Consider the following 27,186-nt stretch of genomic DNA (forward strand, 5'->3'; position numbering starts at 1 on the left):
CCATTGGTCTGGTATATTGGCCGGCTGGAGTGTGCCTTTAAGCGGTTTTCACATTGTTTACACAAATGCTGGGTTGGTCAGCGTCTGAAAGTATATAAAAAGTCAAACTGTCGTAACACACAGCGCAAATTTCATACGATTCACAGACAGATACAGCAACCGACTTTCTTACCTTAGATTAAAAAAAAAAAAGAATGGAAATTTTTGCCTCAGGTTAATTGATGACTGTGGTAGCTGGGACCGTATCCAGCAACAAAATTAAGGCATACAGAGTGGTCCATTGATAATGACCGGGCCAAATATCTCACAAAATAAGCATCAAACGAAAAAACTACAAAGAACGAATCTCATCTAGCTTGAAGGGGGAAACCAGATGGCGCTATGGTTGGCCCGCTAGATGGCGCTGCCATAGGTCAAATGGATAACAACTGCACTTTTTTTTTTTAACAGGAACCCCCATTTTTATTACATATTCGTCAAGTATGTAAATAAATATGAATGTTCTAGTTGGACCACTTCTTTCGGTTTGTAATAGATGGCGCTGTAACAATCACAAACGCATAAGGACGTGGTATCACATAACATTCCCCCAGTGCGGACGGTATTTGTTTCGTGACACATTACCCGTGTTAAAATGGACCGTTTACCAATTGCGGAAAAGGTCGATATCGTGTTGATATATGGCTATTGTGATGAAAATGCCCAACGGGCGTGTGCTTTGTATACTGCTCGGTGTCCTGGACGACATCATCCAAGTTTTCGGACCGTTCGCCGGATAGTTACGTTGTTTAAGGAAACAGGAAGTGTTCAGCCAGACGTGAAACGTCAACCACGACCTCCAACAAATGATGATGCCCAAGTAGGTGTTTTAGCTGCTGTCGCGACTAATCTGCACATTAGTGGCAGACAAACTGCGCGAGAATCGCGAATCTTAAAAACGTCGGTGTTGAGAATGCTACATCGACTGCACGCGTACCATATTTCTATGCACCAGAAATTGCATGGCGACGACATTGAACGTCGTGTACAGTTCTGCCACTGGGCACAAGAGAAATTACAGGGCGATGACAAGATTTTTTACACGCGTTCTATTTAGCGACGAAGCGTCATTCAGCAACAGCGGTAACGTAAACCGGCATAATATGCACTATTGGGCAACGGAGAATCCACGATGGCTGCGACAAGTGGAACATCAGCGAAATTGGCAGCTTAATGTATGGTGCTGCCTTATGGGAAGAATGATAATTGGCCCCCATTTTATCGATGGCAATCTAAATGGTGCAATGTATGCTTATTTCCTACGTAATGTTCTACCGATGTTAGTACAAGATGTTTCACTGCATGACAGAATGGCGATGTACTTCCAACATGATGTCCAACACATAGCTCGCGTGCGGTTGAAGCGGTATTGAATAGCATATTTCATGACATGTGGATTGGTCGTCGAAGCACCATATCATGGTCCGCACGTTCACCGGATTTGACGTTCCCGGATTTCTTACTGTGGGGAAAGATGAAGGATATTTGCCATCGTGACCTGCCGACAACGCCTGACCACATGCGTCAGCGCATTGTCAATGCTTGTGGGAACATTACGGAAGGCGAACTACTCGCTGTTGAGAGGAATGTCGTTACACATATTGGCAAAGGCATTGACGCTGACGGACAATATTTTTAGCATTTATTGCATTAATGTAGTATTTATAGGTAATCGCGCTGTAACATCATGCATTCTCAGAAATGGTAAGTTCACAAAGGTACATGTATCACATTGGAACAAGCGAAATAAAAGGTTTAAACGTACCTACGTTCTGTATTTTAATTTAAAAAACCTACCTGTTACCAACTGTTCGTCTAAAATTGTGAGACATTATGTTTTTGACTATTACAGCGCCATCTATCATGGAGCGAAAAAAGTGGTCCAACTAGAACATTCATCTTTCTTTACGTACTACAGGAATATGTATTAAAAATGGGGTTCCTATTTAAAAAAAAAAAAAACGCAGATGATATCCGCTTGACCTATGGCAGCGCCATCTAGCGGGCCAACCATGGCGCCAACTGGTTTCCCCCTTCAAGCTAGACGAGTTTCGTTCTTTGTAGTTTTTTCGTTTGACGCGTATTTCGTGAGATATTTCGCCCGGACGCGATCAATGGACCACCCTGTATTTCACGGTCGCTGAGTGGATTCCGCTACGTTGGGATACTCACCAGGGAAGAGAGACAAGGACGGACGGTATAGCTTCGGTAATGTGCAACCTATTCCTTTCATATCCCTTCCTCGCCCTACCGATCAAATAGTTTCCATATTAATTTATTTTAACCATGCGAACGAGTTGTGCCGCTAGAGCAGTAGTGGGTTCCCACAAGGTAGCTTCTCGGCCGGCGCCGGCGCTACTCACTTTCCGTAGGGGATGTTCTTGGCAAGCGGCACGGCGCTGTAGTAGTACTCCTTAAACTCGTCCATCCAGACCTCGGCGGCGCGCCGCGTGTTCCTGGCGAAGACGTTGCCGCTGCCGCCGGGGAAGCTGTAGGGGTGGCGCTTGCGGAAGACGTGGCCCACGCGGCTGCACGGGATGATCTCCAGGCTGCCGCCGCACTGCCACACGCGGAACGAGATCTCTGCAACACGACACACAGGCGGCGCTTCACACACACTCTCTGCAACCCACCACTGTTAGTGGCTGGCGCATGATAAATCACCTGATGGAACACCAATAGGGCCGGCCGCTGTGGCCGAGCGGTTCTAGGCGCTTCTGTCCGGAACCGCACTGCTGCTACGGTCGCAGGTTCGAATCCTGCCTCGGGCATGGATTTGTGTGGTGTCCTTAGGTTAGTTAGGTTTAAGTAGTTCTGAGTCTAGGGGACTGATGACCTCAGAACTTAAGTCCCATACTGCTTAGATCCATTTGAACCATTCTGAACACCAATACAGACTCCAATTACTAACACATTTTGAGCCAAGTGGTGTTCTATATTAGTGTTACTATGGAGGAGAACGTGATGGCAGTACTTGCAGTAGTCGTATGCCAGTGGTTACAGAGAGATGGTTAAAGTGTAGACAGAATTCTTTTGCACAGCGGAAAAACCCAACAATCTCACAAAGTGCGATGGAACGAGTTCGACGCTGTTACGAGATCGCCAAAGACTCTGGGCGAATTAGAACTTACTTTCCCAGCCGTTTTCCGGATGTCATGTCGTGACTTGGGCACCTAACCTTATTTGTCCCTCAAGACAGTAAAATACGAACAGGTACTGGTAAATAGCTGGCACCAAAAAGAGAGACAGACCAGGGAGTAAGGCAACGCTGTACTTGCCACCAATACTGTTCAACATCTACATTGGTTACTTAGCTCTAGATACAAGAATTGGGCAGGTGAACTTCCAACTACGATGCTTTTTACGACGATCAATTAATTACACAGGTCAGGGAAGACAATTTACAAATAACGGTACATAGATTAAACACTATATTCCTAAATTATAATCTGAGAACAAAAACAAAAACAATGGGCTCTTTAGAAAAATACCACATAAGATCTATGACAATTATCAATAACACAATAAAAGAACAAGTCTCCACTTCCAGTATCTAGCACATGACATAACTTTTGTAGAAGAGACATATACAAATAAGAATAATAGCGTATATCAACGCTTACGTGGCACGAGAAGAAAAACATAAAGGGTATAACCAGATGAGAAACCCCAATAAAATTTAATAAAATAATGCTCTACCATCATTACTATAAGGGGCCGAGAGTTGGACATGGAGATCAAAAGACGTAAGACAGCTCGAAAAATCTGTAACAAAGTTCTTCAGATCAATCGAAGTGTCATAAAATAAGAAATGAAAAAATATGAAAAGAACTGGGAGTAAAGCCATTGTCTTGTATATATTTTATTGAACTCAATTAAGAATTACAAGATTTCACAAATATCGATGCGTGTACAAAACATATTGTTTCGCTCTCCCTCACTTACAACAGTAGTTAACTGAAAAGTAATCCAACAAATGCAAGATTGGAAAGAGCATGTATTGCGAAGGCCCCCCAGAGAATTCGACGGCAAGCGGCAGGCTACTAACCTACTGGAAGAAGGATTGTGGGAAGACCGAGGATGAGATGGTGAGCCCAGAACAGACCATAAGGCCAAATGTCAAATTATCACAAGAAGAAGAAGAAGAAGAAGAAGACACCCTCGTACAGTTCTTTAAAATTTGTCGGTATCGTTTTGTTTCATCTTTTATACAGGTACAGCAACTAAAATTTGCACTCCTTTTACCTCGTGGAAGGTTCAAGATATCTAAAAAGAGATTTTCCGTAAATTATAATAGGCAGTGAGGGCCATATATATAATTTTTTGTGTTAGTAATAATGCTGTCTGTTCTAAAACGGAAACACTAAACAGGAGTTTTTTTTCTAATACAACGCGATACTCTTTTTAACGGCATTCTAACAATGTTGGGCGTTAATACTGACATGACAGCCCCACATGGAGGAGTTTACACCGCAACAGCAGGTGTCGGACGCCTTGCCTCTTGCCTTTTAACACCACCACATTTTCCGGGTACTTTTGTGCAAGAGAGACCTCTAATGCCCTTAGACAAGGATAGCGCCATTTACCGAAAACCTCGGTATCATGAACCGTTAGCAAACAAATGGAGTAAAATTTTTTTGTGCCACGTGCGTATGTCACGATCAAGATGTATGCATAGGCGCACATTATGTGAATGTATCATTAACATCGCTGAAAGTGTCATCCTCGAATGCTACAAAATGTGTAGCTTCTTGATGACATAACAGCCTAGTATTCTATTAGAAATTATTACCGGTTTCGGCTTTGCAGCTATCATCAGGTCTAAAATATTTATCAGTCTTACGTAGACGTATAATCATTACATCTGCTACACTTTTAGATTTGATAATTACTGTGAAATCAAAACAGGTATTCAGCTGTAGTGGAATACGTTTATTATGTGATCATACTAATGACTTTTGTAATCAAATCCGACGGATCCTTGCTAGTTGCAAATGGCCTCATTTCGTGAGACAGAGTACCTGTTGCATAGTTTCCGTGTCACCAGCTGTAACGATCACGCTCTAAGAGACGATTAAACAGATTACTTGTTGTCCAGGAAGGTATTTCTACGTGTTGAAAATTCGAGGCGGAGAAAGTCAAACTAGGTAAATGATCTAACTGGCATTATCAACACGACAGGAATAATGAAACGAGTATCGAAAATGGTACGGAAATGGCCGAGTATATTAACTGTTTAACGAAGTCAGCTGTTAACATACCAGTTACACTGTACAAAATTAGAGCAGTCGGGGTTTGTCAGGGAAATTAATACAAATAGGGAATATATTCCTCGCCTTGAGCCAGATGTTGATCTGTTGTAATCCTATTAGTATTATAATGATGCTAGTTCAAATGAGTACTGCTCTCACCCGCATCTTAAAACGAACAGTTTCCGAGAACCGCTATGGCAATGGTCGAATAACTGTCGAGCGTGTGCTAGCTAGTACTTGTGACATATCAGACTGCTTCACTCGCTTTCGTAAACAAATTTTTGAGGCAGTACAAGCGCAAACTGCAAACTATGAGACAGGGTCTCAAAAGAAGTTAATTGCCCGCTGATCGATATATAGAAGCAGACACGGATAAAAGGGCTTACATTCTGGCTGTAGAGACACACGCCGAGAAAAATCACGTGTCGTCAGACACACTTAAGCATACGTATCCGCTATCGGATGAGGAGCGTAGTGAGAACGAAGGACCAAGTCGTAAGGACTAAGCCTCGTTACACTCCACAATACAACAGCAACGGAGACCTACGCGATGTCGGCAGTACTGTAAGGAACAGGAAAACTGTTGGTATTGTACCAAGTTTTAATAACAAACGTAACGTAAAGGCAAGCCCCGTTCACAAGCTGTGGTGGGCCCTTTCTCACCAACAGATCGCTGTGTCATCCTCCGCCAGTAGCGGCACTGGATGCTTTAAGAGGGGATGTGGGGTCAGCGAACCGCTCTCTTGGTTGTTGTCAGTTTTCATGATCAAGAGTCGTTGCTATTCGGTCGAGTAGCACCTCAATTGGTATCAGGAACCTGAGTGCACCCAGTTCCAATCCTCCTACAGGGAAATATCCCTGGCAGTACCGGGAATCAAACAACGGACCTTAGCATGGCAGTGAGCCGCGCTGACCACTCAGCTGCAGACGCGAACGTTAACGAACGCATCGACATTGAAGGTCGATCGCGAGTAACAGATGCTGGAACAAAATGCACCACTTGTTTATGGCCCGGTATCGGAGAAACTGGGTTTTCACATGGACAGTATTGTCCCTGTTACTCGCACAGATTTGAATTATCAGAAGATTTGCTCCCCATTTGTGTCGCATAAACAGACAGACAAATAAATTACATATTGTAACTACTGCAGATCCACGTCGTCACAAGTGATCCACAGTAAGGGCAGGCTACAAATATACTTGCAAAGCGCAGATGTCTTTATCACAGTACGACGAACATCCAGACGTGTAAGTTGTCGTTGGGCCGATCAGATCCATAAGAATCTATTCGCTAATAGTTTCCAGAAACTTTATAACCTTTGCTAAACGTATACTGTGGACGATAGAGATTACTTCGAAGACGAATAAAGATACTTCCTTTGATGAACACATTTACAGAAACTTCAGACAGCAAGTCGGCCGTATCAAGTAATGAGCCCGTATCAGGAACTAATGGCGGCGCGCGACTACGTGCAACCACATTCCAGTTAAAGTTTTGCGCCTTGTTACGTCGCACTGCAAGCGTAGAAGGTGACACGGAAAAATTCTTCAAGGGCACGCGCAACGCCCTGCGGTTAACGTCATGGAATTTGTTGGCGGTGGGAGAGAAGGGATTTTTCGTGCCGCGGAGAAGGTGACGGAATGTGCAGCCAAAATGTTAAAGCAGAGCAACACGATGGTTTGCAAATGACGGAGAGAAGCACACGAACCCAGGCAGGGTGAAATTAAGGTTTCTACGCCAAGAACTAGAATCAAGGTGCTGACGACAGATGGTCCACAAACGATATGAGTAATGTTGTGTCACTTACGAACGTTATAAAAAAAAATACTAACTTTGCGAAAACTATTCAGCTTCCGCCGCAAAGAACTGAACTTCAAGCCTGGCAGGGGATGTGTTAGAAAAATTGTCTTATCTGTGAGATTCAGTTTTAAAATTTGACAAGATGAACGTTTTCCGCGAAAGCCGGGACAGTTGCCAAAACGGCACGCTACGTTAGGTTTTTATGGACGAAAGAAGCATCAGAATGGAATCTACCGGTGGTTTACTTAAATGGAACCGAGATTCACGCACATTACACGGTAAATACGTATCGGCAAAGTGATAGTGTGCGAGGAGTATTGTCAATGAAAATGCCGGTCAGCATTCGATTGATGAACATGTAGGCGGTGTGACCGGTTTCATTTTTGGTTCACTTCTCATATATGGCTCAAAAAGCAAAATGCTTGCAATGCGGCAATTACGATGTTTCTGCTTTCCTTTTAAACTGTCGATTGTTTAGATGCAGTGGTTTGGCGTTGGAGCGAAGGAAAAAACACGAAGAGTCTATTTATTTGAGCAGTATCAGTTTTATCTTCTTTGACGAAACAAGACGCACATATGCTGAAATATTTCCTGAATTAACAAAACGCTCTCGTGCACAATCATTTGCTGGTGACAGAACATTAGATACTTTGACACGGGAAGTAAAGGAACGATGTTCTGAAACCATCTGCAATGTGGTGAGCAAATAAAAAGGTTAATGCGATGATTGAATCAAGCGACTATGGACTACAAGAAAATGCAATTAATTGAGTAAAATAGTGAATCAAGTCTTTTTTTTATAAAAATTCAAAAATAAAAATTTCAAAACAACTGAAAGGATTCGAACTCCACCTCACGAGTATGTTTTAACCCCTACCCCATGCCACTGCTTTTATGCTGTACAGCATCATGACAAATACTTTTTGTTGATTACTCGCAATGTCTTTATCCGCTCGGCATATTTTTAGCCATTATAAACGTCAAAAATATCTGACTACAACAATGTTCAACCTGCGATCAGTTCGCAATCATTTTCCATTATGCGTGTGATCTGAAGAATACTAAAACAGACTTTCGTGGATAAAATTTCTAAACATCTTTTCTTGAACAATCTCCTCTCTCTACTACAAAAAAGGGACAAAATTGATGATAATTTCGCTTCACTAAATCGGTACATCAGATTTGCGTAATCAATTCGGTTCGACATGTGACACTTTCAAACCGACATTTGATCCAGTTAGTGAAGTAGATTCCGGCCTAACAAGACAGCGAACGACGCATTCAAATTTCGAAAATATACTTTCGACTTCGGCAAACAGTGTGGCGTGTATACGTGGTGATAAACTTGTAGGAGTACTGGAGTGTACGTCAGTACTGCCCCCTCCCCCCCCCCCCTCTCCCCTGTTTTTCGAGGGAAGAACAACGGTGCTGCCACAGGGCGAGATTACCACTTCACTTTTTCGAGTAATGTATGTCAGGTTGTTACATAAAGACTTTGATCGTTAATACAATAATGTACAAAAGGCACCCTCTCATGCATGTCGTATTCTATAAAGTAGAAACTTATTTCCTCAACTCTTCTACTACAGCTACATGCATTCTCCGTAAACTATTGCACAGCGCATGGTGGTAGGTAGAGCAGAGTAGCGCAGTATCGACCGGCTTAAGTGTTTTGACTTTAATGTGTATCTGTGTTGGTTAATCGGAACATTAACATGCTATTCTCTTACCTCAAGAACATGCCGTAGGTTTCTTCTTTATTTATAGTACTTAATTATATCGAAAGTAAGACAGCAAGAATTACATGGCTTGCAGTTTCGGTTGTTAATGGTACTCCGCACTGATACTTGTTGAATACTACCAGAACACAAAAGCATGAGAAATTAGTGTTACTGTCTCAGTTCAGTTGACGAATGTTTACTTCACTGCTTTACAGAGATAGAAAATAAAATAGGAAATATTCTCTTGAGCCACAACGTCCAAAATGTGCCCAGTGCCCAGCCTCTAAATTTGGTACTCATCACGCAGTCCTCTTTAAGTGATGCCAAACACATACTGCACTTTTCAGTCTCTTCTGTTGACCCATTATTTCCAGAAAATTCCAGTTTCCTTCGCTGCTTTGTAATTGGCTTTCCATGGTCCCGTTTTGTGTTTTTGTGCTATTATGGAATGCCAGACTTGAGCTCAGCTTCCTTCAATTTCCTTTCGGACTAAATTTCTTCCTGCTTTTAATTACCTTCGCTGGCGATCTTTGTTTTTTATAATTGCTGAAAACGTTTCAGCTATCTCCCCCGCGAACATCCTTGCTCACAGCTATTTTCATGCAATCTTCAGCTCGTTTTGCTCTCACTTTTTTCTCCTTTTCAATCTGAAAAATAGTAACAGGAAGAAGAAAATGTAATTTAAGAATAGAAATTACTTGTGGCCTATAATGAAAGACAAGTGAGTGGTTGGTACTGCACGACAGACAGGCAGTAGGACCTAATTATACTGTACTTTTTTTTAAAGAAATTATCACGAAACGTTTCTTAAATTCCATTCCGACGTAACACATAAAACCGAAATACAGCTACGAAATTAATCACTTATATCAAAAACAGGTACCACAGACCTCAAAACATCTTCTGTGGACGGACAAAGAACTGATGAGAAGACTCCAGTGCACATTCTTCCTTCTGCTCACTAACACTTCTCCCACTTGGAGGCGGAAAGAGAAATCACAGTAGTGGTCGGTACTGTAAGCCAGCTAATATGCAGAATTCTCCTCTACTTATAAGCAATATTATACACAACTGTCATATTCAATTCCCGTAGGAACGACGGAAAAATGACTACGTCAGAATGGGCTCTTCAATCTCTTATGTAATTTCTTTTATGTCTGCTCTCATGTCTACGTGATAGGAAACTTAAACAATGGACCATTATTCGCTATTAGTTCGCTCTACATCCTTGTGGGAGATTGCTTTGACAGATGCACCACATTTTCCCTGGATACGTGATTCATTAGTTGAAGAGCTGTGTTCGTAAATAGCGCTCTGACAGAATCGTGTATATGCTAATTGTGAGGTGAACGAAGTGTTACAGTACATAATTTCAAATGAACAAAGCAAATATTTCCAACACAATATGCGTTTAGAATTTATTATTGAGTCATAGGCATAACAGTTGCGTCGCGTTGAAGACACGTTTAGCAGCATCATCGATCACTGAGTAGATTTGCAGACCAGTCAGAATCGCAAAGGGCCAGTCTAGTCGCAATGCGAATACATAATTTGACTCTTTGTGCAAGAGTCAGATTTAATCGTGAACAGTAGATTTCATCTGTTTTCTATAAATTGCCTCATTTGTGCAAGAGGCCGATTAGTTCGTGAATATCAAGTATCATCTGTTTTCTTAGTTCTATACCAGTGAATGGTATTACTCTCATTCAACTGCAAAGCACTCGTTAAAAAATTTCGTAAAGAAGTAACAGGATCTGTAACTAATAGCAAGGTACCCTTCAAGTAATAAAATTTCTTTCAGCTACCTGGAACCCTCTCCAGTGGCCAAGCACAGCGCTTCTGAAACCAGAGGCCACAAGGTTGTGCTAACTCGCCCTTGCGCAGCTCGCTCCGTTTCACACGTCCGCCTTCGTTCGCCCACTGCTATCCTTAATAAACCCCCTCATGACAAGAACTGCCCCTCTAACAACATCCTCAGTGCACAACAAGAGAAAGCTCTCGGCTAGGGAGCCACAAGCGGCTGCATTCTGGTCATAACACTGCAGAAAGGGCCCAAATGCAGCAACTATAGGGAAACAGTAATTTCCGTGATAATGTTACCATCCTATCGCCTTTCCCGTGCGAAAATCCTATCCCCGAAATAGAATTGTGTTTTAAGGAAGCACCACAAGCATTGTAGTCTTTATCTCCTAGCAACCAATAGAGGACCAGAAAATTTTTCCTCTAGCGGGAGAAAATTCATGACCCATCTACTGTGACCCTCTTATATATTATCGGCTTTCCCCATTGGCCTAGCGGCTGCATCGACAAAGGAAGAAGCAAAACGACGGCCTTTTTTCTACTCGTAGAACCAAGAGAGTCACTAGTTATCTACATAGCAGAAATGTATTATCTTAATATACACTGTGCGATACATTAGTAACAAAAAAACTTGGGTAGCAGCATCATGAGATTCTCGCGAAGAAGCACAGACATGTAACTTTTTTCTTTCCATCTTTTTTAAGAGAAAGTTTTTTTTTTCTTGAGACGGCTACGTTTTCACAGACAAGGAGTATAACTTTTCTCCGGGTTGTTCTTAACGTTCGCAGAGCTGAATTGTGGACTGGGGAAGTTGGAGCATAATTCGCAGTGCTTGTTACACTTGTTATGAACAGATGAGATGGAATATGCATTTAAATAGATGTCTGTGTAAACACAATTTTGGATTGTTACGTGTCATTGCCGATTACTAAAATCTCGCCGTTAAGGGAGAAAAACTAAAGTATTATTGTCAAAATAATTCCACGTCTGTCTGTACAAATGAACTTCACGATCTTCACATTATCTACAGCTTTTGTACAACCAGATAATTGTTCAGTAATGATTCACAATGGTGTAGAAAAGGGATTATCTGAGTTGTTCTTTGTTGGCTTCTTGAAGAAACCAAGACTGAACTTTCTTTTTTTTTCAAGGTACTCACCGAGGTTTTCGCCGCCCCACACGTCCATCATCATGTCGTACTTGCCCAGCTTCTCAAAGTAGGCTTTGTCGATGACGAACAGACCTCCGGCAATCATAGGAGTCCTGCAGAACAAAGACAGCGTCTGTCAGCTGTTACAAACACACACACACACACACACACACACACACACACACACACACACAGAGCAAGAACTAATAACACGGAATTGAGAAAGAGACTAGCAGCGGCGGATTAACAACCGGCTGTAGATTCAATAATGTTTTCTGTTGTCTGAAGTCTCCGTGATTCTACAATATGATAGTACTATCGATGTGTCGCTAAGCAACAAGAACAAAAACAACAGACTGCAGAGACGAAGCAGTTTTTCAGATAAGTCAGAAATACTCCCCGCTCTCTGGCGACTCCAAGCCTTTTGGAAAGAGGAGGAGGAGGAGGGGGAGATTAGTGTTTAACGTCCCGTCGACAACGAGGTCATTAGAGACGGAGCGCAAGCTCGGGTGAGGGAAGGATGGGGAAGGAAATCGGCCGTGCCCTTGCAAAGGAACCATCCCGGCATTTGCCTGAAGCGATTTAGGGAAATCACGGAAAACCTATATCAGGATGAGTTACATACATCTGGTAGACTATACTTCTTAATAACCACGCTGCGCACAGTGCTCTTAACATTTCAGAGTTCCTCCAGAGACCGTTGAATCATTAATATGAGAGGCTTCAATAAGTAAAGCAAAATTATTTTTTCTCGGCCACCCTTTCGGTTGAAAAAATGCAGAATTTGTTGTGAGACATAATGGAAAATTCCCGATTCGGCACCTGTAGTTTTACTAAGTTCCGATATGTGACGGCACTATAAGTACCCCTCAAAATGCCATTTGTAACAGAGGTGCGTTCCAAGCAGAGGGCTGTGATTGATTTTCTTTTGGGAGTAAATCCAGTGCATCGCAGATATCTATAGGCACTTGCAAAATATCTATGGAGACCTGGTAGTCAACAAAAGCACTGCGAGTCGTTGTGCGAGGCGTCTGTCATCATCCCAACAAAGTCGCGCAAACTTGTCCGACCTCCCGCATGCCGGCCAGCCGCACACAGCTGTGACTTCAACCAAGATGGGAAGTGCGGACACTCTCATTCGACATGATCGACGGACCACAATCAAACACCTCGCTGCTCAACTAAACATCTCTGTTTGTAGTGCTAACACACTCGTCCACCAGTTAGGGTACTCGAATGCGTGTACTCGCTGGGTTCCTCGCCGCCTAACAAAAGTCCATGAACAGCAGCGAAGGACCATCTGCGCGGAGTTGCTTGCGCTTTACGAGGTTGATCGTCAGAACTTTTTGTAAAGCATCGTCACAGCCGCTGAAACAGGGGTTCATCACTTCAAACTGGTAATAAAACGGCGATCCATCCAGTGGCAATACACCACCTCTCCTCCGGAGAGTATGTTCAAAGCCGCACCCTCAGCCGGTCTCCTGGAATCCTGAAGGAGTTATTCTGTTTCATTTCCTCTCTCAAGGTGCAGCGATCAACTCTGAAATGTATTTTGCTACACCCAGAAAACTGAATAAATACGAATTTAGAGTGATTGTCGCTACAAAAATGCAAACGAACTTCTTTGGTCGTCCATTACATTTTGGGCGTGCAGCCGCGCATATAAAATTTCCTCCACTGATATGTCGGCCGCGTATCGTCCGGCCATCCTCAGAGTGAGTCACAAGAACTGAAAATGCACACGAACTTCTCTTTCTCCGTATCAGAGCAAGGCCTCACAGGAGTTCACAAAACTTCACTGGACTGTTCTTCCTCATCCACTCTACAGCCTGCATCTCGCCACTTCCGACTCCCATCTGTTTGTCCCAACGAAGGATGCACTCTGCACGAAGCAGTTTTTGGATGATGATGAGGTTATCGATTCAGCAATACGGTGGCTCCGACGTCGACCAATAGAGTGTTACCATGTGGGTATAAAAGCCCTCCTAGTAAGATGGCGTATGCCCGTTGCATGGAAAGGATATTATGTTGAAAAATATGGTTTGTAGGCAAAAGAGTGGGGAGTTATATGCTGTTTTTGTGTTCTGAATAAAACTAACCTGCTTTGAGGAAAAGTAGTGTTGCATTAGTTACCGACCGCCCTTCGTATTATGATTTACTACATGGCCCACCAATCCCTGCTTTCTACTTCTAAGGATCTTTCCTCCCCAAGCCGTGTATCCACTTGTTCCACTTATTTTCCAAACAATATTTGACATCTTCCTGCAACACAATTTTTAAACACATCTTTGTGCTTTCTCAGGGCCTCGATTTCACATTAATATAAGATTATACTCCAGAGCACAGTTACAAACATATATTCCAAAATTCAGTGTCTTTATATCAAAAGGAGCCCTTCAATCAAGAGCGCATTCGTCATCTGCAGCACTCTCCTGTTTCGTTGCTATTGACTTGTAATAAAATCTTACCTAAAAGATAACAGAACTAAACGACTTCTCCTTTTCTTCAAATCTGATATTTAATCTATGCTTCTTTTACCTATAACCAAAACTATATACTTAGTAACCTGTTGAATGAATTCAACAGTTGACAGAGGATATGTTCCCTTCTCCGACAATAAGGAATCACAACGTACTGTTAAGAGGAATGAACAGCACCTTGCTCTAAATACAGTGAAATCAAGGACGTGAGAAATGAAAACCAGCTAAACAGAGAATAGTGGCTTGTGAAACATCAACACTGTAAAAGACACGATAGGGTAACTGAAAGGAAACTGCTACCTAAGATGCAAGATTACACAGTATGGCCAAACCAAGGGGGAGGGTATACCGTAAGCAGACGTGTCTAGTGAGAGTTGACACGAAATAGAGGAAAATGTTTCTGAAACTGGGAGCTTGCAGTTAGTATTTTCTGCTAATGAAACGAGGACAGTAGAACAAGGACAGAATAAATGAATTTTAACTGTGGTGCTACTGAATGGTGTTATAAATGAAGTAGGCAGTTGAAAGCGCGAAATGAAAATATATGGAAAATCACTTACTAGGGTATATGATATGGTAAAGGCTGACCAGAAGAAGGCTGAGATTCGTGGGCATGTTACATAGCATCCAGGAATAAAACTGGCACTGGAAGGAAGTATTATACAGCACGATAAATATGCAAATATGCAAAAAGAGAATGGGATCATGTTATGCACGGCAAAAATTTGTGTCTCTAGCATGCTGGTATTGAAACAGGACAGCGATATTTATGTGATTACAGTAACTGCCAGAGGACCCATCTTAAGTTGCGTACGAAGTTTTATTTATTTACTAATGATTAATTTCATACAGCTCGGCCATTATCGAATCATCCATGAACATAAGTCTTGCATTACAGTTGGACGTGCATGTAAATTATTGGCCACAAAACATATAAACGAGGCCAGTAACTTACGAGTAGGTCTGGTTTTAACACGAGACTGATGTACATGGATGATTCGATAATGGACAAGCCGTCCCAAACCAGTCATCAATAAACAAAACTTCCTACGTAGTTTGAGGCGGTTCCTTTAACAGCTGTTATAATCACAAAAAAATTGTGGACGAATCAGTTAGCACACGAGGTTAAATGGCTAAGAGCTACTACCAAACACCCGTAAGGCTTGGTAAAGGAAATATTTTTTGTACTTATTACGACGTCAGTTTCTACGCAGTTTGAGACGGTTCCCTTAACAGCTGTTGTAATCACACAAAAATTGTGGACGAATCAGTCAGCACACGAGATTAAATGGTTAAGAGTGACTACCAAACACCTGTAAGGCTCGGTAAAGGAAATTTTTTTGTACGTATTACGACGTCAGTTTCAGATAGAAATCATATTTTCAACATTTTGGTGTCGTACAGAAGGCAAGGGACTTTCTTCATCCCGATGTCTGCACCAGAGGGGTCAAAAAAACTTGATATTCATAAGGCTATTACATTACCCCTTGTGAAAGTAAGATTCTGACTGTCACAGCGAAGGAATTCGCCGAAAGACTGATCTCTCCCTCAGACATACAAGGAAATAAATAATAAACACGTCTGGTGACTTACAACAAAAAGAAAAAAATTGCAATTTCTGAATGGTGAAACATTAAAACAGCTGGTGTAAGCAATGAGTCGTGCACCACGGCAGACAGTCAGGGAGAGGCAGAGGCTTACCGTATGGGGGCTGTGGGGTCCTTCTTGCGCGCAGCCCGCTCCTCGGCGCTGAGGTACTCCCACTTGAAGACCAGGTTCCAGTCGAAGCCGCCGCGTAGGTCGGCGGACGCGCCGATGTACTCGAAAGTGTCCATGCTGATCACGTCGATCACTGGGCACACCACTCGAGTCTTGTCCTGAAACACGAAGTCAGGTTCCCTACAGATACAGTCAAGTGAGTTTTTAGTGATCGCTCCACTGTACACAGATGAGCCAAAACATTACGACGACCTGATTATTGGCGTGCCAGTCCACCTCCCGAACTCACCAAAGTAGCGATTTTGCGTCACATGGGTTTGATAGGCCCTTGGTAGTTCTCCGGAGATATTTGGCAACATACGTCTATGCTCATGACACGCAAATCCCCTAGTTACTGGCAAATCCTTTGTAAGCACGGAGCTAGTGAATTTGGTGACGAAGACTGCAACGCTACCATTGTAGCAGATTCTGGCTTTCTGCCATTGACAGTTCTCCCACTGGACGGCAGGACATCAAGTATGAACGGACACACATGGTCCGCAGTCATGTACATGCGCTCCACAGCTGTCACTGTCCCTTCGATTCCTATAGTCTGTCGGTAAACTGAAGAGCGAGCGCGCGAGTCCCCATTCTGCCTACCCTGTCACGTCACAGGACGCTTCTACAGGCTGTTACACAACGTGGCGGTGCGCGCTTGAAATCTGTGACGACGCCGTGTACAGATACGTCCCGTCTGCGTTTATTTTTAGACAAATACGTTAAGAGTATAAGGAAAACAAAAGACGATAGCTTCTTCCGAAACACAACATTATAGAGTAGATAATATTAACATAAGAACGGAAGTCAGGATTCTACTACAAACATAGAACCGAATGCCTATTCATAAGAATGTATGTTCCTCTATTCGCAAGACGAACCAGATATAGTGCAATCGGTCTACAGAATTTAAGGCTTGATCTTACTTTGTGTTTCTACTAAAAGGTAGAAGTTTACTTTGAAGGGCTGCATTAAAACTTAACAATTCTGGCAACACGAAGAGTGTTTAAAAAGTAACCAGAAATTTATAATTACGTGTGTTGTATTAGTTCGATTCGCACTGCTTTTTTTTTGTCATTGTCTTCGTAAACATGTCTGAAAAGTATTTCCAGGTAAATCCCATTTCACGCAATGTCTTGTGTAAAACATCTTTCTGCAACGAAAATGTATTTTTTGTTTCACGCCAGTGAGTAATTTCCGTAATGTCGGCATTTTTTTTTTTTTTTTGTTTATGTAAAAGTCCTCAATCGTTTGTCGAATGACCGATTTTGTGAAACTGTCTATAACGATGGGTTTCCTCCCTAAATTATTAGTTTTTCTTCGCGGCGATTCCAGTAAACCATGCGCCTAGTTTTCGCGTTACTTCCTTATGCGTTCTATTTTGGTCCTTATGCGTTCTATTTTGGCGAGGCTGACGTTTGCATAAACTGCAGCCCTTTCATTGGGACTGGCAATATTAGTCAACAGTTCTTTTTGTGTAGTCTCCTTCTCACAAGCTGTAATTACGTTAGAGACGATCGAACGCTCGTTCTGCGCAAATATCTCCTTCGTATTCTGCACATTTTCTTGCAATGCAGGGCGATTATCGATCACTTCCGGATACTGAAGTCTATCAGTGAGTACACAAAGTCAACTTACTGAGATTGGCAACTAAGATCCCACGAACAGAAACGACGTATATCACTGAACGCCGAACTACCCCGCTAGATAGGTAACGGGCAACTCATTTTGGGTTGCCCTGTAGGTCAGTGGCAGGGTTCTTCCGGGAAAGGCCACTTCCCCCACCAAAAGCGCTGCTCGCTCTTGAGTTTACGGACAGACTATACCACTAGTCTCCTGGGAGCCCAGGTGAACGTCCCGCACACCGCAAGAGTGCACCACCTGCGTGCGTCCTTGACGTGGTCCGCGCTTCGAGAAGCCGTTCGCGTGGATAACGGCGTATCCGGGCACGACCACCGACCTGCTATAAAAGAAACCTGGTTCATTCGACCAAGCTAAATGTTTCCATAGACCCTGAGTCCAAAATAGTCGCAGTTGTCATCGTCGTAGTGTCATCATAGGAACACGTAGGGGTCGTTTCGTACGGAGTCTCATCTTCAACAATGTGGGCCGAACGCTGTTCTCCGAAATATTTTTGCCTGCCCCATCACTGAACAATGTCGTTATATATGCCCCAGCTCGTAGCCTATCCTGCTTTACAGATCGAGAAAGCCTTCGTCTTGCACTTTCTTTGATAAGGTGTCGACACATAACACATTGTTGCCTGATCGAAGTATCATCGTTTTTCAACCACTTTCTACAGCTGCTCACGACAAACAGCGAACTATTCACCAGCTTCGCCATTTACGAGACGCTATCTCCCAAGCAGCGGACCATAACAAACCGCTCTTTCTCAGAGTCCCTTACAGAGGTTTGATAAAAATATGGAAACATCGCGAGGAATGCATAATTGAATATAACATACAGTTGCTAGCCGAGAACTTCAGGTTGCACGGTTGTACTCATATGTAACCACAAATGGCACCTGTGCAAATTCCCTCATTACACTGGAAGTTGCTGGCGTTGCCAGAACATTGCGGTCGCAGGTTCGAATCCTGCCTCGGGCATGAATGTGTGTGATGTCCTTAGGATAGTTAGGTTTAAGTAGTTCTAAGTTCTAGGGGACTGATCACCACAGATTTTAAGTCCCATAGTGCTCAGAGCCAGAACATTGATCCGTGTGGTTGTGAGTTCATTATGTCGAACTAAGTGAATTCGAACATCTGGTGCTCATATAGCAGGAACTTCCATAACAAACGTAGCCGAACTGGTTGGTGGTTCAAGAGACACGTTTTGTGCATAAAGGAAAAGTGGGTAAAGGAAAAGCGGAAAAACATTATCTGCGATGACTCAACTTGGACGGAATTATGCTAAGTGATCGTGAAAGACGGCGTTTGAAGAGGAGTTTGACGGAAAATAAGAGGACGATAGCTGCGAAAGTCGCTGCAAAACTGAATGATACACTCGCGAACCATTTCAGCACCAAAAGAATACGAAGGCAGATCTATTAACCGGGAATTACAGGGCGAGCTGGAGTACCGAAACCACACATCAGCGAAGCAAATGCCCTTAATAAGTAAACTTGATGCTGAAGCCATAAAACCTCGATTATGGAGTAATGGAAGGAGGTCATTTGTTAGGATGAGTCTTGTTTTACATGGTTGACAACTTCTGTCGTGTCTATGTCCCAAGAGCGAAACTTGGTGAAAGTTCGATGACGATTTTGGCAGTTAATGTCGTGGTATTCCATGGACTCCCAGGCTATTCTGCAAGACAGCATTACTGCCAAGAATTATGTGACCATTTTGCCTCATTAGGTCCATACCATGGTACAATGTTTGTTCCTTGATGTCTTCTAAGACGACAGGGCCCTTATTTACGTAACTCGCATCGTCCAGAACTTGTTTTGTGAGCACGCGGATGAATTGTACCATCTCCCCTGGCTGCCACGGTCACCAGATCTCAATATTACTGAGCCTTTGTGGTCTACTTTGGAGTGAAGGGGGGTGATCCGTATGATCCGTATCCACCTCCTTCATCTTTACCTGAACTTGCCACTATTTTGCAGGAAGAATAGTATAAGATTCCCTTGAAAACCATACAGGACCTGTAGTTATGTATCCCGTGACGACTGGAAACAGTCAGACATGGCAATGCGTTGTGATTTTGGTATTGCCATATTTTTGCCCAATACAGTGAATCTGTGGATTTCCTCATCTGCGACCGTATAATCCCAATAACGAATCGCCATTCGTCTCTGCTCCGATTGCAGACTCTGCTTATCACATCAAGTGTGTGCTACATCATCAGGTGGCATGCATTCTCTCAGTGGATAGTGGTCATAAAGCTTTAGCTCATCGGTGTACATTAAAAGAGTTACATAATGTTACTTCGGACGAAGTTATACTCAGTTTCTCTTTGTCGCTGCGCTTTGCCAAACTCTACTGGTACCGAAAGAACTGATACAGCTTAATGGAATGAAGAGATATCGGTGCGTGCGTTGGATCATGTGACAATCGTATGGCTTAATTGTAAAAGTTCTGCCGCCGAAGCCTTGTGTCCTGGTTCCTCTTATGTGCTGTAGGTATTCGAATTGGTTAGAAACTATTCATTCCTTGTAGTATTCGTAAAATGTTTCATTTTGAATTTTCTAACAAAATGTCACCTCAAGTAGTACAATACCACTCAAAAAGTTTTGTTAACGAAACAGGAAAGGAAATGGATAGGTTAAAATCAGATAAGAGTGGGAGTTAGTGAAGTTCGGTGGCAGGAGGTACAAGACTTTTGGTCAGGTGAATACAGGACTATAAATACAAAATCAAATACGGGTAATGCAAGAGTAGGTTTAGTAACGAATAAAAAAATAGGAGCGCGGGTAACTGGAAATTTTGAGATAATACATTTTATTCAGTTCTGTACAACAGAGTCGTACCAACAATTAGTATAGTTTTAAATGTTTTGGTTTACTCATTGATGAAAACTTGAAGAAGCATATTCAGAGCTTTTCAGGCAGATAAGTTCAGCTACTTTTTCTCTTCGTTAATTGCTAGTTTTCGAAAAATGAATCAACCTCCTGACATATTTTATCTCGTTTCTAACCAATAACGTCTGGTGAAATAATTTTCTGTGGTAATTCATCGTTTAGAAGGAAAGTACTGACTGCGCGGGAAGCGAGCAGTAAAAATAATCTGTCGAGTTCACCCGTGGTCGTCATATAGGCTCCTCTTGAATGAGACAGGCATTATAATTGCACCGTCAAAATACATATATTCGCTAGCGAAATTCGTCAGAAATGATCCATCACAGTTTGGGAAGAATAGTGATGTCCATACCGATAACACAAGAGGGAAAATGGCCTTTATTACCTATTATTAAAGGTGTCAGTGGCTACGAAAGGAGTTCAATATGCAGCAAATATTTTTATCAATGGCTAACAACATAATATGTCTGACAGGCAGTGAAGTAGTAAATCTACCCTAAAATCATTTCTCCTGCACAACTTCTATTCCATGGACGAATTTCTATTCCAAAACGGATAACCTGTAAAAAACTGATTTTAAGTGCAGTTACATGAGTAGGACTAAAAAACAATGTGTTCATTGATGTTAACAATAATCATGTACACATCTGTTGAAATGAAGCGTTCCACATCATCTTGACAGAAAAATCGTTCGAATGATCTATGGGACATTCAACTAACTACCCACCTAATTAACTGGAAACGATATTCTGGATGAACAGCTCCGGGAAAAATATTTGGCTGCCATGAGAAGTGGTGTGCGAATAAGAAGCGGATTTCAGAGTTATGCTTTGAGGAGAGCGTCGTAGGGCAAGAACTACAAGAGGTCGTGCTGCCTTTGTTGTGGGCATTGAACGCATTAGGCCGAGATAAGTTAATACCTGCACTGAAGCGAGTGTACACAAAGGTATACAATCGGGAAATCGGCGTTGCGAGTATGTGGGAGAAATATTTGGATGGAAGTACGAATCGGGTGACAAATAAGATGTACGAATCTAGAAAGAGAAGATTCACTCCACCTAAAACATCTCGACGTCTACCTACTATTACATTCAATACTGTTGAAAACTCAAAGCGAACCTTTTGCAGCATATTCGTTTACGTATAATTTTACTGTTTTTACCTACATAGTTAAAAACAGCTTTATGAATTGTATAGTTACGCTTTCTTTCCTCTTCTGATGGCCTGAGGATTATCACCTACTAATGGTCTGAAGATTATCACTGGCGGGTTGCAAACTGTTACGGCATTGTCAAACGCTTAAATGAATACGTCGTAAAAGTATAAAAAAAATAAAAGAACATAATTATGATGTATTTAGTGATACAATGGCGCCATAATAAATGGCTTCTATAAGGTTGCAGAGACCAATGCATGCTATGTCTCTGACGGATGATGGGGTGGGCAAGGAAAGCTGTTCAGCAACGATTGGAGCGAGACACTGTCTTTCGCTTCAGTCTGGAACCAAGTGACAGCTACGGTCGCAGGTTGAAGAAAAATGGTTCAAATGGCTCTGAGCACTATGGGACTTAACATCTATGGTCAGCAGTCCCCTAGAACTTAGAGCTACTTAAACCCAACTAACCTAAGGACAACACACAACACCCAGCCGTCACGAGGCAGAGAAAATCCCAGTCGCAGGTTCGAATCCTACCTCGGGCATGGATGTGTGTGATGTCCTTAGGTTAGTTAGGTTTAAGTAGTTCGAAGTTCTAGGGGACTGATGACCTCAGAAGTCATAGTGCTGGAAAAAAAATGCCTTTCAATTACAGGTATATGTGAGATGGAGTGGAATGCATTACAGACCGGCAGTTTGATTGGTTGTTTCGGGGGAGCGGACCAAACAAGAAAGTCATCGGTCGCAGACCGGTAATGATTCTTGCTTGAGCAACGTAGCGTGAGACTCAGATACACGCCGAAACGGCAGTGGCTGGCAGAAACGCAGAGCGCTTGATACCTGTGGCGCATCTGACTTCTCTCACACAAGCGTAGTAGACTATGTGAGGACTTGAAGTAGCTACAGCCACCATATTCTAGGTGGTCGCAGGAGCATTTTTATATGCCTGGCTGCTGCCGATCACCCCGACAGATCTTCTGTAACTGCCCCTTCCGAGACTAGTTAGCGCACTTTTTGTGCACGTGTTCGTTACAGTTCACAATGGTCTCCGTCCAAATGTTTGTTTTCTGTATATTGGAAACTATTTGTCATTCAGGGCATTACGTTGGATGTTAGGGAGAGGGAGGGTGCGTGATAAGAGGCGTGTTGTGATTGGACTATCTGCAGCCCCCCCCCCCCCCCGCCCCCTTTCCCGTCAGGCCGCGTACTACGCAGCAGCACATTGCTGAAAACGTGCAGCCTGCGTCGGCATTTGCATGCGGCGCGTGACCTGGGATTTTGCGACATCGTTATCGTCGCGTATTCGCTACGGGTGCGCAGCGGTGACAGAAGGGCCCGTAGGCTTCCGATAAAAAAAAATAAAAAAAAGTGTGTGCTGCTTTACACGTAAAACGTGGCATTTCCACCTGCATGACGCACAGCCGTATTACTCGACGTGAGTCTCATTTTTAAATCGGGAGGGAAAAGCATGAATTTGCATTCTTGTAGATGGTTCTTTATTTGCATATACGAATAATCGGGATACAGATGTGGACAACAACGGCCGACAAAGCAGAACGACAGACATTAGGTAGTATAAAATCTAGTATCTCTCCAACCAATAGTCAGGTCATCTTCCCTCTAACCACCTACGGGAGAGTTTGTGTGAGAAATCTCACTGTTCCAAACCCCTCCCGGGCACCGAGCGTTCTCACGGTATCCTTAATTGTCTTGTTGGGAACCAGCGTTTTGCGGCGACGGCGGGCACTGGTTGCCTCGTCATGGGCGATCGGGAATCTGGACGTATCTGGGAAGGCATTACCGCCTGCCGCTGTGGCCGAGCGGTTCTAGGCGGTTCAGTCCCGAACTGGCTGCTGCTACGGTCGCAGGTTCGAACCCTGCCTCGGTCATGAATGTGTGTGATATCCATAGGTTAGTTAGCTTTAAGTAGTTCTACGTCTAGGGGACTGATGACCTCAGATGTTAAGTCCCATAGTGCTTAGGACCATTTGAACCATTCTTCTGAAGGCATTACCTAGTTGTCGAGTCAAGTTAAGCCCACGAGAGCGTCAGTGAGGAGAGTAAGAACAACACCGCGCACGTGTAGTCCCCTCGGACATAGGTGTCAATACCTAATGATGATTAGACAACTGAACTAACGTCTTGATCCAACAGACCCCAGGATATTTATTGCCTTTACTTGCTCGATTCAGAAAGTGTTTTTTTCTGTGAGGTGGAGGGAGGAGAGGTATTGTGTGATCAGTCTTTTGGGTGATTTGACGCAGTCTTCCAGGAATTCCAAAACTTGTGGCCACCTCTGCATCTCAGAGTGGCACCTGCACCCTACGTCCCCATTTATTTGTTGGACTTGTTCCAGTCTTAATCTTCCTCAACGGTTTTTATCCTTTACAGCTCCCACTAGTTCATTATAATGGAACTTATTTATTGACGTCTTGAAACACGCCCTATCATGTAGTTCCTTCTACTTTTTAATGATCTCCACAAATTCCTATCCTCAGCAATTCAGCGGAGAACGTCAATATTTATCTTACCAGTCCACCTAATTTTCAACATCTTTCTGTAGCACCGCATCTAAAATACTTCGATACTCTTCTGTTCCGGTCTTCTTGCAATCCACATTTCACTCCCATGCAATTATGTATTGTAAACGTATATCCTCAGAAATTTCTTCCTCAGATTAAGGACCATGTTTGTGACTAGTAAACTTCTTCTGGCCAGGAATGCCTTCTTTGTTCGCGCCAGCCTGCTTTTTGTGTGCTCCTTGCTTCTACCGTCATGTTTTATTTTGACTCCGAGGTATAAGAATTCCTCCACTTTGTCTATTTTGCGGTCCCCAATTTTGATGGTAAGTTTCGCATACCTGCTGCGTTCATTACGTTCGTCCTCCTTCGGTTTACAGTCTGTGCTCGGTAGACTATTCATTCTATTCAATAGGTTCTGTACTTCTTCCACGATTTAATGAGGATAGCAATGACATCAGCAGATACTGTCGTTGTCACTCAGAATTTTGATCCTAACCTTTCACCTGATTAGACTTTAACCACCTCCTGTTCCTGAGGAAGTCTGGAAGAAGGAAGGAACATAGATCAGGGTTTAACGTCCCGTCGACAACGTGCTGGGATTCTTTTGTTAAGGATGGGGAAGGACATTAGCCGAACAGCTTCAAAGAAACTTTCCCGGCGTTTGCCTAGAGCGTTCTAGGGAAATCACGAAAAACCTAAACCTGGACGGCCGGAAATGGATTTGAATCATTGTCCTCCCGAACGCGATTCCACTCGGCTAACCACTGCGCTATCTCGCTCGGAGGGAGTTTGGAGGTACGAATATAGTTTTAGTCCTGTCCACCAGGAGACTTAGATTATTGTACTGTCAGCCGATCACAGACGACTAGTGGGTATTGCCAACCTCGCGGCAGCTCGGCTGGCGCCTGAACGACTATACGGATGCGACTGTAGCGTGAGCTTTTGCTGCACGGCCTCCACACAGGTACCCCCAGCCGGCACGCTGAGCTTCAGCCCCTTGAAAATATCCTCTGCAGATGGGGGTGAAATGATGTTGGGATTAAATGTGAAATCCATTCGACCACGTCGTAATAGCCCGGGAAATTTTATTAATTGTGACTTGCACAGCATTATCTGGCCGCAGACCCGGAAAGTGTATTTCCATCTTACAAAGGAATTTTAGTAAAATTTAAAAAATCGCTATAAGTTCGAATTTCAGAAACCTGTTTAGTACAAGGGGTATTCAGAAAGTAAGGTCCGATTAGGAAACCACTGCGAAAATCTCATGTAGCTCTGCACAAATGTGTTGAGCAGTGTCTCCAGTATGACCAGTGATCGCCGTTGACGTCGCTCTTTTCAGTTCAGAGCGCAAAGTGATCACGTAGAAATGACTAAAACAACTGCGTCCCTCCTTGTAGTGGATCTGGTGAGAGCCGCATTCTGCAGGGGCAATGAAGCGTTTTCGATGGGAAGTGTTTGACCACTCACAATACAGACCTTAATTGGCTCCCTCAGATGTTCATCTCTGCTCATACGAACCGTTAGCTACGAAGACAACATTTTGGCACAAACTGTAAGTAGGCTGTTTGGGTTGTTATATTGGTAACGCCACGTAGCGCTCTGTATGAAAATGACTGACTGTGCTGTGTGCAGTCTGTGTCTGGTTTGCATTGTTGGAATTTGCTATTGTAGTGTTGGGCAGTTGGCTGTTAACAGCGCGTAGCGTTGCGCAGTTGGAGGTGAGCCGCCAGCAGTGGTGGATGTGGGGGGAGAAATGGCGGAGTTTTGAGAGCGGATGATCTGGACGTGTGTCCATCAGAGACAGTAAAATTGTAAGACTGGATGTCATGAACTGATATATGACTTTTGAACACTATTAGGGTAAATACATTGTTTGTTCTCTATCAAAATCTTTCATTTGCTAACTATGCCTATCAGTAGTTAGTGCCTTCAGTAGTTTGAATCTTTTATTTAGCTGGCAGTATTGACGCTCGCTGTATTGCAGTAGTTCGAGTAACGAATATTTTTGTGAGGTAAGTGATTCATGAAAGGTATAGGTTACTGTTAGTCAGGGCCATCCTTTTGTAGGGATTATCGAAAGTCAGATTGCGTGGCGCTAAAAATATTGTGTGTCAATTTAAGCACAGCCATTTATAATTTTTGTAAGGGTCCGAACAACGAATGGCAGCCCAGCGTAGACAATTGGCGGTAAGCACAGGCCGTTGCTTTCTGTGACGAGAGTAGCGGAAACTTTGTAAAACGCCACGTCAAATGTCTAAGTCGGAGCGGCGACTATTTAGAGAGGTATCTGGAAGGTGTGGCTAACTGTTACGAATGAAAAATTTTTGATTTTCATTGTGGTTTCCATTTCGCGAGCGATCTGACCTTACTTTCCGAACAGCACCCGTAAATGATGTCCCTTCTGCTGTACCGACCATCTTCGCAAAAGCTGTCGGCAACCCTTCGGGCATCTCGGGCGCGCGTGCAGCCTACATGGCCCCTGCATGCACCCGCGTGGTCTCGCCCTGTCGCAGCAATGAATGGTCAGACACGGCTCTAAGCACTATGGGACTTAACATCTGAGGTCATCAGTCCCCTAGACTGAGAACTACTTAAACGTAACTAACCTAAGGACATCACACACATCCATGCCCGGGACAGGATTCGAACCTGCGACCGTAGCAGCAGTGCGGTTCCGCACTGAAGCGCCTAGAACCGCTCGGCCGCAGAGGCCGGCAATGTATGGCCAGACACAGGCGGCGGTACCAGCGGTAGCAGAGGCCGCCACTTCCAATGGACCTCTTCGCCTCCGCCACACTCGTGAAAAGAAAACAGTACCGCGAGTATTCCGCCGCTTCCGACCGTGCGACCAGAGCTAGGGAAGTCAGTTATTCGGGCTTCGAGAGCATCTCCCATCTAGGGACCAACGCCGCTGTATTCAGCATTCCTCTCTGCTCCCCTGGTGCGATCAGACTGTATCCTGGATAGACTTTCTGCTCATCTGCTGGTCTC

At 43.4% G+C, this 27,186-nt stretch overlaps 1 protein-coding gene across 1 annotated transcript in view; it reads right to left on the reverse strand.

Annotated features, from left to right (window-relative positions):
- LOC126278177 (polypeptide N-acetylgalactosaminyltransferase 2) overlaps positions 1-27,186 on the reverse strand; it is a 1,159,679-nt gene that overhangs the window by 15,303 nt on the left and 1,117,190 nt on the right. Inside the window, exons 8-10 of the mRNA XM_049978078.1 lie at positions 15,945-16,120; positions 11,773-11,876; positions 2,403-2,622 (exon numbers count right to left, since the gene is read on the reverse strand). Coding sequence (XP_049834035.1) covers positions 2,403-2,622; positions 11,773-11,876; positions 15,945-16,120 — 500 coding nt within the window. The remainder of the gene's footprint in view (positions 1-2,402; positions 2,623-11,772; positions 11,877-15,944; positions 16,121-27,186) is intronic.

This window comes from Schistocerca gregaria, chromosome 6 (genome assembly GCF_023897955.1).
Source record: "Schistocerca gregaria isolate iqSchGreg1 chromosome 6, iqSchGreg1.2, whole genome shotgun sequence".
NCBI classification, from domain to species: domain Eukaryota; kingdom Metazoa; phylum Arthropoda; class Insecta; order Orthoptera; family Acrididae; genus Schistocerca; species Schistocerca gregaria.